Source organism: Priapulus caudatus, unplaced genomic scaffold, assembly GCF_000485595.1.
Source record: "Priapulus caudatus unplaced genomic scaffold, Priapulus_caudatus-5.0.1 Scaffold1049, whole genome shotgun sequence".
Lineage (NCBI taxonomy): Eukaryota > Metazoa > Priapulida > Priapulimorpha > Priapulimorphida > Priapulidae > Priapulus > Priapulus caudatus.
In genome coordinates this window covers 20695-35606 of record NW_014578110.1, presented here as the reverse complement: position 1 = coordinate 35606, position 14912 = coordinate 20695, and the positions used below count along the sequence as shown (strand labels likewise).

The following is a 14912-nucleotide window of genomic DNA, read 5'->3' as shown; positions in this document are numbered from 1 at the left end:
CGTCCCGGTTTATGGTGGTCCCGTCGTCCCGGTCCATGATGATCCCATTGCCCCGGTCCTTGGTGGTCCCGTCCTCCAGGTCCATGGGGTTCCCGTCCACCAGGTCCATGGCGGTGCCGTTTTCCAGGTCCATGGTGGTCCCGTCCACCAGGTTCATCGCGGTCCCGTCCTCCAGGTCCATTTTGGTCCTGTCCTCCAGCTCCTTGGTGGTCCCCTCCTCCAACTCGTTTGCAGTGAAATCCCCAGCTTCAGCTTCCTTGGCCGTGGACTCGACCAGCTCATCTAGTATGATGTAGCTTCCCTCTCGTTCCTCACGACTCCTCAATATCCAGACTTCCTTCTTCAGCATCTCGATCTCCTGAGTGAGAGCAGTCTTCTCGCTAGTCCACTGTCTCTGGAAATTACAGGCGTGACAATCATACACGAAATCTTCCGGCATGTCGTCTACATCACTGACATTTTCCCATATTTCCCACCGTTTACATTTACTGCATTAGGCCCACCTATTCCCGAATTTATCAGCCTTCTTAGTTACTTTTTTTTCTGCCCCATTGTGTTAGTGGAAGTCAAACTATTTCGAATTCTTAGATCTTAGTATAAAAATTAAAACTATGAAAAAGCTTTCCTACTTACAAATTTATTCCCGCCAAAACAACAATCGTTACAATGGCCGCCCCCTTTCGAATTTTCTCTGAACTAATCTAATGTGATATTTAAATTATTAGGTTAAAAATGTACTTCCCGTTTGTGCAAGGTATTTCTTAGAGGTCTTGACTTTGTTAGTGGTCAAATTCTGGAGTTGTTCACAGAATAAATCACTTGAAGAAACCCCAGTAGCCTTAGTCCCGCGGAGACTAAAGTAAACACGTCCGTTCACCTCGGCGGCGGTGGCCTGAGTGGATCCCATAATACTGTCGTACTGTGTCGCCAATCGAATTGCTTCATCTAGAGTCTTCGGACTCCGGAGAGTTATTTGCCGCCCTGCCTCCAAGCTAGGTAGGCCCTGTATGAACTGGTCCACCAGCAACACTGTTCGTGAAATTGGAGACATCTGTGGATAAGCTATACTTCCCAACTTAATTAATGCAGCACCGTATTGTGCTAGGGTTTCGTTCTTGTACATTATTCTATTTTTGAATTCCCGAATGTGTGAGTTCTCTCTCAGCTGGGTCAAAATGCCGCTTTAATGCTTCTACTATTGCCGGGGAACTGTTATCTGCTTCCATTGTAAAATCTCTCACTGCCTGTCTGGCTGGCCCACGAATACTCACCATTAGTTGTATGCTCTTTTCATACTCGTTCCAACCATTCAATACGCTGGTCGCTTCAAAGTGTCGTACGAAGTCATCCAAGTCTAAATTTTGACTGCCGTCAAATTTTTCCGGAGGAACGTATTGCCGGTATTTCCTCGCTTCTGCAAACCGGTATGTATCCCGTCGGGGTGGCGAGCATTCTCTGTCAACGACCGGTGGTCGAATCCCATAAGCCTCAGTTCTATATGCTCTCCTTTAGTTCAGACGTGGGTTTACTTTTGCTTGGTGAGTATGATGTCCAAAGTCTTCATACTCCGGTCTGCTCGTTGGTAGCAATGTATCCTGTGGGAAGACTCCAAGCGTTACTTGTTATTCTCTCCCAGTGAAAGTCAGATGATTATGGGGATCAGGGACTCCGCAGTGGTAGTGCTCCCCTTCCCAGTTTTCTTTTCTATTTTCGAGCATTCCTACAGCCATATCTCCAGATGGCGTAGCATGTTCCATGTGTTTACTCTCATTCTCAATGTCAGTTTCCTGTGGACTGATTTTTACTTTGTCGGCATGACTCAGGCTTAAGAGATGCTGTGGGAGTCGTTCGTCGGCTACTTCACTAGCCGGTGATAATGCGAGGCCACGGTCATCATGGTTCGTTCAGGCCTTTATCGATCAGTTATCCTTGCGAGCCCCGCGATCACGCGACTATCGGTTACCACGCAACTGACAACAACTTTCAGCACTTCCAGCACGTCAAGGCTGAGTCAGTGCGTCAAGCTTCATTCGTGCAGATATCTTGACTCATTGACGCAAATTACAGCATTTCCGTACATATACAGTGTTATCCAACCGCCAAAATCTGACTCCAACAGCCAAACACACACAGTTACTGAACAGATCGTTTGCTACAGTACGTACAATTACCACGTGAGAAACTAAGCTACCCTATACACAGAGCACTAGAGACGTTTCAATAAATACTATAATGCTAAATAAATAAGAGAATCTATTTACTAACCAAAATTGCTTATGTTCTATATCTCTTTCACTATTATTGCGACAGATTCCTGGTAAATTACCGTGCCAAAATCGCTCTATGTGGATACATCGCGTAAGCACTGATTTCCATCCCCTCAAACCGCCCTAGTCGCTCCGGTCTTGCATCCGGCCGCTTTGTCTGCTTCGGGCAAAATTTTTACATACCGCGGTGGTCGTAGCCGTGTTATGTCCGCAATTATATCAGCAAAATTTCTTTTTTATATTCTGATGTTATTTTAGGTTAGATTCATACCTCAAGAAATAAAAAATGATACTCTGATAGTAATGTAAGTAGTAGTATAAGTAGTTAGTAGATGGTATTAATTATTAATTAGATGGAATTAAGTAGTAATGGTAGTGTAAAGTAGTAATGGTAGTAGTAGTAATGGTAACTGATAATAATGGTAACTGATAGCTGGGCCTAAGGTAAGTGTACTGGGACCAATAGAATGAAGTTTACATAAATAATTTTAACACAGGTTAAGACAGGTTTTTCCTGTCTGTGTAGACAGGCCATAAGAGCCACTAAATATGGCCCCTTAATTCACACAGGTTCTAACTGAAACTGCACAGTACAATATGATAACACATAAACACGCATTGAAAAAAAATAGTGTTGAAGTGTAAGTTACATGTAAGAGAATCAGAAATCAACAAATTATTTCAGTTTGCTTGGTGTAACTAATGGATAATGGACTACGTACATTTCAATCTAATCTTACCTTTGTCGGGCAAGTCAAAATTATAGTTGGTATAACACTTAACAATTGAATCTCACACCCGTCCCCTCAAAAAAAAAAAAATATTGACTTAGCCCAGCCAAGTCCAAGAATTGGTTAGGCTGACATGATATTTACCAGCATGACAAAAGCACCACATGAGTGTCCATCTCTCTGTCTTGCTGACTTCAGATTGCCACGTGTCCACTGCACATGAGAAAGGTCACCAGTGAACTGAGCCCTGCTTTCCATGTACTGCCTGCACACACAAACACAAAAATGATAAAAATGTAATTTAAAGCTATTTAAAGTACAAGATGGTCATACTGGACTAATGGCATAACACTGGGGTATCTTCTTCATTCCGCAGCTTTTCGTCCGAACCACCAGCTAAACCTGTATTGAACTGGGGGAATACTCTATTGAAACTGGACGGACGGACGAACGTACGACGGACGACGACCCATGGCAATAGCTCAGCTTGACGATGTCAAGGTGAGCTAAAAACCTATAAGATTTTGTAAAAGTAACTTCAAACAGCAAAAATACTTTTATTGCGTTATTGAAGTTATTGAGAAAAGAAAACAATATCCGTGCATATGATTTGCATAAATTATAATAATAATGTATCTGGTTTTGTTAGAAAAGTAACAATGAAATCTTTTGATTTTTCTGATTTCTAAGTAAGGTGCATGCCAAGTTTGATAGCTATCGACTCGACTGAGCTGAGATCTGAAGGGGGGAGGGATATAAATTTCCTCCCCCTTCCATCATATGAAGCTCAAAATTGAGTTTATATGGATAGACAACCCTCAAAACTTCATTATGACCATCACCAGTGCCAATCTCTACTAGCATATTGTTTATAGCCATAAAGATAACTACTTCACCAAATTACTGATGATTGGTAAACGAAGAATATAATATTTTTACATTTTCTTTAGGCATATAAATAATTATTATGTGATACTCACGTGAATCGCTTAAACCAAAGGCATGCAGTCCTTTCATTAGGCAATGAGTCCAGAATGGAGACTGTGCCATCCATGACATTAGCAGCCAGCAACAGCCAATGGCTGCTACGAACATTTATTGGTAGAAGGATAAAGTCATACTTCTCCATTGGAACCTATGATAAAGAGGGAAGTAGGGGGGGGGGAGACAAGTCTATTCCATGTGTTGGTATCAAATTAATATGAAATAAAAGTGAACATTAATACAAGATAATCAGTGAAAGTTTGATCAAATTTATTTTAGACTACAGATATGGAAGTTATTGAATTTTGATGTTTCACAAATTCAGGAAAAAAATGGTATGAATGGTGACTCGACAGTTTCTATGTTTTACCCGAGATATTATTTAAAATATAGATTTTGTAGGCATGACATAATCACAAAACCTGTCCAAAATAGAATTGCCAGATATTTGGAATTATTGATTAAAATATATTCCAGGACAAAATAGGTTGTGACAGTGATGATAATATTGTGGTATGTGCTCTCAAAACAGAATTTTACACAATTTCTATTGTTGGTGAAACAAAGGACTATAAATCTGAAGCAAGGATTATTGGTATCACATATGTCATTCTTCAACTGTCCCCTGCCCTAGTCTTACATGAAAAACATGTATGAACCCATAATGTACATTCACACCTACAGCAATTTAAACACCAATAATAGTGATTTATAATTAACTACCAAGCACATACAGTTTGATCACATATAGGCAAGATACTTACTGATCTGAACCGAAAACGTGTCAAACATACTCCTCTCCCAGTGAACAGGAGCATATGATGGTATTGAGAAGATTCGGATATTTGATTCATTTGTCTCCTTCTTGAGTAGGGCCAGGTAAGAATTAATGATCTGAAAATATATTGTTATTTCAAAATAAGAGAATTCCATTTATATAAAATTGTACAAATCCTATTGCCTAATTTTACAGATGATGAATCACATTTGCAGACGACACCAAAATGTTACAGTATAGTATGCTTTATATAAAATATATTCTAAATTTAAAAACAGAACAGAAATGCAAAATTTGAATTAAACACGATTATATGTTCCACATTAAGGCTTTACTTTCAGACCATATTCACCCCCACCCCCACACACACAAATCTTCAATGCTACGCAATGCGAATGTATCCTGCGGCACGGCAGCAATTTTTGAGTCATCTTTTGTTCGAAGGAGGCACAAAGAACCTCCCTCTCCCTCTCCCCTTCAAACAAAACGTATGACGTAGACATCACCTCCAGTTCCCCAGACTATTTTCAACACTAGAAGCAGCATTACCAGAATCATGTGTGTGTGTGTAGATTAGAGTATAATGCACTTCTATACAAAAATTCAAAGAAATCCATCAAGAAATGTTGCCTCTGGCGCACACACAAAACAGCAAGCAAAATTTGACCTTTGACCCTAAAAAAGACGGACTACTGGGGGCAGCATCACCAACCACTAAAGATGCGTATATTTAACTATAATGGACCTCTATCAGAAATCTATAAGAGATTCACCAGTTTAAACCTCTCCCATAGCAGTAACAACTATATGCAATTTGAAACATGTGGGTCAAACGGTTCTGAGTTATCGTTGACCGTACGCAAATGCAGGCGCGTAGCCAGCGATTTTATTTTGGGGGGGGGGGGCGAACTGTAGTGAGCCACGTGAAGTGTGCGAATCAGGGCCGCGATTCATCAACGTGGCTGTAACGTCGATTGCGTACGCAAAGGTTCCTACGAAGTAACGTACGCAAGCCGAGGGGTGCGATTCATCAACGCATCGTAGGTTCCGTACGTACGGCAAAATTGTTGATGAATGCGCAGTGTTAAATCCCTACCGTCGTCGTAGGCAGCGTGCTTGTGGAGGGTGTGCCTAGCAAAGACAATTCACAACTGTGCGAACCAATAGGAAGATAGGACGCGAAACAGACGCCGCGCGTGTGATTCTAAAACCATATGCGCTCGTCTAGTTCGTCTCGTCTGTGCTACATGAGTGCTGGGGGAATGCTGATTCAGTGGTCCTCATTTTCGTTTGTATGATTGCGTTTCAACACTATGTAAAGCAGCTACACCACGTACACGCTGGCCGTGCGTGGCGTGCGTGTGTACGTACACGTGCGTGGGTGTGCGTGTAGCACGTACACGTTGGGGCGGCGGCGTGCATGTGGCACGTGTGGGCGTGTGTGTGGTGTGTGGCGAGCGTACACGTGCGTTGCAGTGCGTTACGTACCACAGGCGTTGCGTGCCGTGTGTAACGTACACGTGCGTGCGTGGGTTCGTGTGTGCGCTGCGTTAACGTACAGTGCGTGGCGTGCGTGTAACGTACACGGTGCGTGGCTTGTGTGGGCACGTACACACGTGCGTGACAGTGCGTTGTGCACGTACACGGCGTGCGTGCCAGTGCACGTGCGTGCGTGCGCGTGTGGTGTCACGTACACGTACGTGCGTGTGGCACGTACACGTGCGTGCGTGCGTGTGTACGTACACGGGCGTGCATACGTGTGCACGTAGCGACGGTGCGTGGCGCTGCTTGGTGCGTGTCACGTTACACGTGCGTGCGGGTGCGTGCGTGGCTACGTACACGTGCGGGCGTGCGTGTGTGCGTGCGTGCAGCGTACACGTGCAGTGCCGTGCGTGTCAGCGTCACACGCTGCGTGCGTGGCCGCGTGTGTACATACACGTGCGTGGCGTGGCGGCGTGCCGTAGCACCGGGTTGTGCGTGCGTGCATGTGCACGGCGCGTGTGTGCACGTACACGTGCGTGCGTGCGTGCGTGTGCACGTACACGTGCCGTGCGTGACGTGTGTGTACGGCCCGTACGATGCAGCGCGTGCTGTGTGCGTGCGTGCCGTGCGTGCGTGCGTTGCATGTGCACGTGCGTGCGTGTGCTGTGCACGTACACGTACGTGCGTGTGCACGTACACGTGCGTGCGTGCGTCGTGTGTAACGTAACCGGGCGTGCGTGTGCCGTCCGCAGCGTGCGTGCGTGCGTGTGTAGCGTACAGCGGGCGTGCGTGCGTGTGCACGTACACGTGGCGTGCGTGCGTGCGTGTGTACGTAACACGGCGTAGCGTGCGTGTGCACGTACACGTGCGTGTTGTTGCCGTGTGAAGTTGTCGTGCTGTGCAGCGTACACTGCGTGGCGTGTGGCACCGTGTCCGTCTCGTCGCGTGTGCACGTACACGTGCGTGCGTGTGGACGTACAAGTGCGTGCGTGTGCACGTAAACGTGTGTGTGCGTGTGCACGTACACAGTGTGTGCGTGTGCCACGTACACGGCTAACCTACGAACTCGGCTTATAAGCGAAAACGAATGCCACGCGCGCTAATGACAAAAGAAGCGTCAAACGGCGGTGCGTATGGAATTATTTATTCATTTTAGTGATTAGTAGTAATTTAATAATGTTTCTCAATATAAATAATGCAATGTCGTATGCTGGCAAACACCTGGCGGAAGATTTCGAGTGTTTAGCGGCACCTCGTCAGCTACAGTGTAGGAGTTACTGCAAAGGTTACCGTAAATTTTAGGCTTGATGATATCGCACACTAAAACGGCCTCCCCGCTTTGCGTACGCGAAATCGTACGCAAATTTACTAAATGCGTGTTGATGAATCGCTAACTAAGCAACGTTGATTGCGTACACAAAGATTTACGCAAAATATTTTGCGTACGCCAGCTTGATGATCTACCCCCAGGGCGGGAAAATCCGTACCAGGAGGGGGGGATGAACGGCGATAGCCATACATACTAGCACGATCGTAAGCAGCACAATAATTACGTCACACGCGCGCGATCGCGCACTGCACGAACATACATACACACACAGCACACACAGCCGCACACGCACACACACACAGCACACACACACACACACATCAACACCACGTAACATACATTTATACATGCATACATACATGCACGCACATGGCCAAATTGAACAACCGTACGTTTGGCACGTGCCGTAGCATGGCAAGTGCCTAGGGGTCTGGGGCATGCCCCCCATAAAATTTGAAAGGCCATTTAAGCGCATTTCTCTGCAATCTGAGGCATACTGTGGCAGCATATTCTCATGTCTGATGACCGAAATTGTAATGCTCCTTTTTCTTGCCGTTAAACACGTCCTCTTTACGTTTTTTCTCTCTCTGCTCTCTCTCTCTTTGGCCGGCGTTTTTTTTTTGGGGGGGGGGGGGGGGACCGCCCCCCCCCCCTGCTCGCGCCTGGCCAAATGTTGACGGACGGACGGACAGACGGACGACACCCCATGGCAATAGTTCATCTTGACGATGTCAAGGCAAGCTAAAAATGTTGGAATTTTTAAAAAATGATTTCATATTGGATATTGAACATCAACACTCACTATCCATAAAATTTGCTGGATTACCAGTGGAGAGAAAGTAAATACAAGTATATGCATCAGGATTTATCTATTATCTATTAAAACACTTACCTTATCATTTATCCATGCTGGAGCCTGGAGAGATTGGAAGTCCCTCAGCTCTATAGTGTTTCCCCGCAGATAGACCATCGGTGGTCACTACTTTGAGTTGCCAACGACCGTCCTTTCAGGTTTTCCTGTAATTCAGGAAGACTTCCATCTGTAATAAAGTAGACATGTGCAATGAAAATCATCTACATATTGTCTCTAATGATGATCATTTTAACAATGTGCAATCTTCAGAACTTTGTCTGCTTTATAGAAGGACTTCATTCACAAGTTTGAATGTAGACTGGTGCAATACCATGAATGGCTTTATGTTTTAAAAAAGAGTCTTGAATATTATCCTGTTCTTCAGATAACTCATGTTAGTCACAGAGTAATGCACTACAATGTGATTACAGAGGGTATTAAAACATTATTTAGTCAAGTTAGTGTGTTGCGCTGCACTATGCTTTGTATTGTCTAATTACATTGATTGTGAATGCTGTTTATTTACCTGGACAGGGCTGTACGTTTCCCAGTAGTACTAGATCGGGAGTCTCGGCAGGTTGCCTCGAGTCGCTCATGTCCATGGGCGACTCGGCCACTATTCGGTGAGACATTAAGAAATAAACTGTACATTGCAGATGCTACCTTGACAAGTGTGTGCTTGCACTGCATATGCTTTGTATTTGTCTAATTACATGAATTGTGAAGGCTGTTTATTTACTGGACAGGGCTGTACGTTTCCCAGTAGTACTAGACGGGAGTCTCTGCGCAAGGTTGCCTTCGAGTCGCCCTCATGCCATGTGCGGCTCGGCCACTATTCGTGCAGACATTAAGAAAAAACTGTACTATTGCAGCATGCCTCCTTTGACAAGTGTGTTCACTGCACTATGCTTTGTATTGTCTAATTACAGTTCGATCGTGAAGGCTGTTTATTACCTGGACAGCGGCTGTACGTTTCCGCAGTAGTACTAGATCGGTGTCTCGCAGGGGCCGTCGACTCGCGTCATGTCCAGATGGGCGACTCGGCCCCACTATCGGTGAGACATTAAGCCAATAACTCCTACATTTGGCGATGCTACCTCTTGCAAGTGTCTGTGCAGCGTCCACTAGGCTTTGGTATTGTCTAATTACATTGATTGTGATTGCTGTTTATTGTTACCGTGGACAGGGCTGTACGTTCCCAGTAGTGACTAGATCGGAGTCTCGCAGGTTGCTCGACGCTCGCTCATGTCCTAGTGCATGGGCGTACTTCGGCACTATTCGGTGGAGACATTAAGAAATATAACGCTTGTACATTGCAGGATGGCTACCTTTGACAAGTTGCTTGCCACTGCACTACTGCGTTGGTATTGTCTAATTACATTGATTGTGAATGCTGTTTATTTACCTGGACAGGGCTGTACGTTTTCCACTGGCTGAGTCCCTGGCTGTGCCGATGGCTGAGCTGCAGTCTCCCTCATGAGGAATGGCTTAATATGGACAATACTCGTGCCCTTCAGCACATGGCCTGTCGACTCGTTGCGGAGCACCACCTTCTGTCCGGACAGTTCAACTATCACATAACCAGAGAGCCAGTCTGGAGTCATGCGATCCCCTTTTCGACCACCTAGCTTCTTGGGATTGGCTTTCATGACTCTCTGTCCAACATGGAAAGTGTAAGTCTTGAAACCCTTCATCGTCTTCAGTCTATAGTACTTCTTTTGCTTTTCTTTTGCTTTCTCATTGTTCTCATTCACCTGCAAAATAAAGTGCAGCAAAATTTCACAAGCTTATAATACGTATATATATATACTACTTTATGCTCGTCTAATCTGAGTTTTCTTAAAAATAGGCTCTTTGTTCGATGTGAAGATGCCAACACGCCTGAAACTTGCCCTTAACTTATATGCAACTTGAATTTTAGTTTCAAGATTTAGAAAGTCCCAATTCACTCTCATGGTTAAGTTAAAGGCAAAAATCTATTAATTAGCAATGATAAGTAAGAAAGAATAATATTTTTGCTGTTTATTCTTTTTCAGATTTCCTCATGGTAGCACGAGAGTATAGGCTACTCACCACAGGTTGGGCACTGGCTTCTTTTTGGCCTCCGTGCTTTGACGTGAGTGTAACGTAGAGCAGCAATGGATAGGCAGCTAGCTACGTGTCATGTCTAGACATGCAGTTACACCAGAGTTTACTTATTATAGCTTAGGACGATTTAATATAGCCGAGGAGACGCGCTGAGGTCTATTAAATCTCAATCTGTTTTCAAGGGTGAACGGAGTTCGTAACTGTGAACGAATATTGTGAATCAAAGAGCTGTAACCAAAGATGAATAAACGAAAGAAATATACCGACACCCTTTGTTACATCATTGTGTCTGTCAGCGTGCATTCGTCGAACCGACCGCTATATATAGGGAGCTTTATATGGAGGTCCAGTGTTTAGCGGGTCTATGTACTGTCCACCTCTTACTCCGAAGGCTGCGAGTTCAAATCCTGGCCAGGTCAGTGAATTTTCTCAAGGGGTAAAAACCTGGCTCTCAACATTAGACTGTGAATCTCNTTTGCTTCGCCAAAATATGTGTTATTTGGTAAAATTGGAATAAATATTTTTTAAGGACCACAGAGTGGCAATAATGTGCATACTGGATGTCAACTAATATAGTAATATAAATATAGAACATTTGTGGGGGTTATTTGTCAAACTTTTGATATAATGACCAAAAATATGTTACATTTAGTGAAAAAGTGGCCGAAATCGCTTTGACTTCAAAATTCACATTGCACGTTTCTGTCAATATTTGACAAAGAAAAACTCCCAGAGTAACATATCACTCACCAAAAACTTCACAAGGGTCCACTGCATTGGAATATATCATTACTTTGTAATATGGTGGTTGTTTGTGGCACATATCTTGGCAAAGTTTAACCATACCCCCTAATGTTGATATTTGGGAATAAAACTTAGATTTTGAACATTTTAGGTTTATTCGTCTACTTTAGTTATCTCAGTGTAATTTTGGGTGTAACTATTTAATATTACAAAACAGTCAACAGAAATTTGACAGACTTCTGGCCCCAAATACACGGAGTTAGTCATCACCTGGAACGAATTTTGTAGACTATCTTCGCCATGAAAACGGAAAAATATCAGCCTTTTGGATGTCTTATGTGGACACAGTTGAAAGCGTCTTGCTTGCCCTGCTGCGTGCTGCTCGAGAAGGAAATTGGGTCTTGCATCTCTTTGCTATCCACAACATGATCCTCTGGTGTTTTGCATACGACAGATTTAACTATGCACGATACCTACCAGCGTATTATGCTGAGATGACCAATCTGGCAGCCAATCATCCAGCTGTGTACCAAGCTTTCTTGAGTGGTTCGTTCTCTGTTCAACTATCCTGTCACAATACATTTAGACGCATTCCCGTTGACCAAACGACTGAAGTCACTGTGAACAAGGACACACAGACTCCAGGAGGCACAAAAATGTTTAGCCTGAAATCAGGAGCAGTCAAGCGCTATTACATTACTGCAGCACACTGGAGTGCCTTTCTTGGTCAGATGAGAGAAATGGTACATGAAGACGGATCAAATGTTCCACATGCTGACCTGCACAAGACGCGTGTGAGAAAAGATGAGGATGCTGTTTCGACAATCGTACATCTGGTGAAGAGCTGGGTAAATCCATTTGAAGAAGCCCACAAACTTATCTGTATCTCGACAGCAAAAAAAGCCCCCAAAGATATCTGCTCGGATTTGAAGAACGCCAGAGACATTGGAGTTCAATGCTACACAGACTTCAAAGCTGAGAGACTCGAGACAGACGCACCAACCAAACGCTTTCATGATCCCATGAAAATGAACAAACTAAAGACCTTCAGCAATTTATGCAAGAAGAAAAAAGTCCAGATGAATGGCAGATCCGTGATTCTTCAAGGTGACAGAGCATTGTTTGGTCGCATCATTGTGATGGCACAGGGACGAAATATGCAAATGGCTGATGTACTATCCCATCCTCTTGGTTCGTTACCATGGGCACTGGCAACCCCAGAAGGTCTTCACCGTAAAACCAACAAGGCTGCTCTTGCTAGTTACCTATAAACGAATGTAGCCCCAGCTGACAAACTTCCTGATCATTCTGCAACCATAATAGATGGAATGAGCATAATCCAGAAGGTGAAAGGGGATCAAGTCAACTTGGGAGAATTGTCCAGTTTGTTTTGTCACAGCACTAGTGACAGGATCGACATCGTCTTCGACACCTACAAAGATACATCCATCAAGAACTGTGAAAGGCTCGCCAGAGGAGAGGAACTTGGCCTGAAGCTTCAGAACATCACAGCATCGCAAATTGTAAGGCAATGGAGAAGCTTCTTGGCCCATGTTGGGAATAAGTCTAGCCTCATTTCATTTCTGGTGAGCGAATGGAGGAAACCAGATTACACCAAGCATCTGAATGGAAAGGTCTTATTTGTAACAACTGAAGACACAAAATCACCACGGAAGGACACCAGGAGGTGCTTGAGCTTCAAAGTACACACGAGGAAGCAGATGGTCGACTCTTACTTCACGCTGCTCATGCTGCACAGACTGGATATCCAGCAGTTGTAATCAGCTCCGATGACACCGACGTATTCATCATGGGGTTGTCATTTCATACTCAAATTTAATCAACGTTGTTCCAGAAATGTTGCACCAAAGAACGGAAACGAATCATAGACATTACCAAAATTGCAGCTTCAGTGGGTGCAGATGTTTGTCATGGACTTATAGGGATGAGTGCTTACACAGGTTGCAACACTGTCAGCACATTTGCAGGCAAAGGCAAACTAGGAGCGCTTAAAATGCTTAGGTCTAGCAAAGAGGTCCAAGAAACGTTCGCCGAGTTGGGACAAGAATGGAATGTGGCCGATGAGCTTATGGATAAGCTGGAGAATATCACATGCCTCCTATATGCATCCAAGTCTGGTACAAAGGAACTTAATAGCCTTCGATACCATCTATTCTGTGCGAAGAAAGGGGAGATTGAGAGCCACCAATTGCCTCCATGCAATGACTGCTTCCGATAACTGCTTGCAATTATTAGGCAGCATTTTGGAAACGAAGCCTTCAGAGGCACCCAATGACCCCCAGCCCAGTTGGAAAGGGATGGAAATGGGATGATCAGGATGAAACAACTCTGGCTGTAGACTGGATGAGTGGACAGCCAGCACCTCAGGCTCTTCTGGATTTGTTGGCCTGTAATTGTTCCAGGAGCTGCAAGCTATCAAATTGTGCATGCCTTGCCAGTGGACTGAAATGTACAGACGTGTGTAAACTTGCTGTCTGCGACAATCAGTCATTGTCTGACGGGTCAGATGACGACAGCCTCGACGAAGATGATTCAGATGACGAGGAGCAAGAATATGGATTCTGAGCAAAATATGCTGCACATCTAAAGGGACACTTTTGTGATGTTTTGTCAGACGTAAGCATCAGTTAGTACGTGTTTAATTTCAATGCCTGTAATCTGTGTCAATTGTGTTAAAAATTAACTGGTAATAAAAATGTATAATATAACAAGGCATGTTAAAAATTGACTGGGTAATAACAATGTATAATATAACAAGGCGTATTTAATCAGGAGATCATTTAATGATAACATAATTATGATAAACCTAGTGTGGAGCAATTTTGCATGTATTGTGAAATGTAATGTACCTGATGTTACATACCTACCATGAGATACTAGCTAATTCCAAAAATTAAACCTAAAACCTAAAATGTTCAAAATCTAAGTTTTGTTCCCAAATATCAACATTAGGGGGGTATGGTTGAACTTTGCCAAGATATGTGCCACAAACAACCACCATATTACAAAGTAATAATATATTTCAATGCAGTGGATCCTTGTGAAGTTTTTGATGGGCCATATGTTACTCTGGGAGTTTTCCCTTGTGAAATATTGACAGAAACGTGCAATGTGAATTTGGAAGTCAAAGCGATTTCGGCCACTTTTTCACTAAATGTAACATATTTTTGGTCATTATATCAAAAGTTTGACAAATAACCCCCACAAATGTTCTATATTGCTATTACTATATTAGTTGGCATCCAGTAGGCAAATTATTGGCACTCTGTGGTCCTTAAAAAAATATTTATTCCAATTTTACCAAATATCACATATTTTGGCGAAGCGAAGAGGGGGTATAATACTATTTCGGGTGATAACACAGAGATGGCCGAGAGTTATACACTGCTATCACATTTTTTTCATATCTAGGGATATATATCTTGCTAAAAATCACAATGAGCCTTACTCCATCTGTATGGTACCGACCGGTCAATTTGGGGGGGTCTGGCTCATAGCCTATATTACCTATAGATCCCAGCAATGTTAGCTTCGTAACATTTCCAAAAATTTCCTTTTTTCGACTCCAGGTTACGCCACATGCTCGTTGTCGGTGTCGAACTGTACATTCCACAGGTCCCATAAATGGAGCTGG

General features: G+C 43.7%; 1 protein-coding gene and 1 long non-coding RNA gene across 4 annotated transcripts; one reads left to right on the top strand and one right to left on the bottom strand.

Annotated features, from left to right (window-relative positions):
* Positions 1 to 3148: 3148 nt before the first annotated feature.
* LOC106815141 lies at positions 3149 to 10092 on the bottom strand. Of its 3 annotated transcripts, none has more exons than XR_001394705.1 (5): positions 8952 to 9037; positions 8465 to 8612; positions 4747 to 4876; positions 3979 to 4133; positions 3149 to 3263 (listed from the first exon to the last, which is right to left on the bottom strand). XR_001394705.1 is itself a non-coding variant. In XM_014819573.1 (5 exons), exons 1-3 carry the CDS (start codon positions 10072 to 10074, stop codon positions 8515 to 8517), a joined length of 432 nt encoding a protein of 143 aa, XP_014675059.1. In that variant the 5' UTR covers positions 10075 to 10092; the 3' UTR covers positions 3149 to 3263; positions 3979 to 4133; positions 8465 to 8514. The 3 variants fall into 3 exon arrangements, 1 of the variants encoding a protein (XP_014675059.1); XR_001394706.1 differs by having other exon boundaries at positions 4717 to 4876; positions 8952 to 9034; XM_014819573.1 differs by lacking the exon at positions 4747 to 4876 and adding an exon at positions 9831 to 10092 and having other exon boundaries at positions 8952 to 9041.
* LOC106815142 lies at positions 8964 to 10781 on the top strand. The gene is made up of 3 exons (XR_001394707.1): positions 8964 to 9048; positions 9839 to 10098; positions 10462 to 10781. It is a non-coding gene; the product is annotated as an uncharacterized LOC106815142 (long non-coding RNA).
* The last annotated feature ends 4131 nt before the right edge of the window (positions 10782 to 14912 follow it).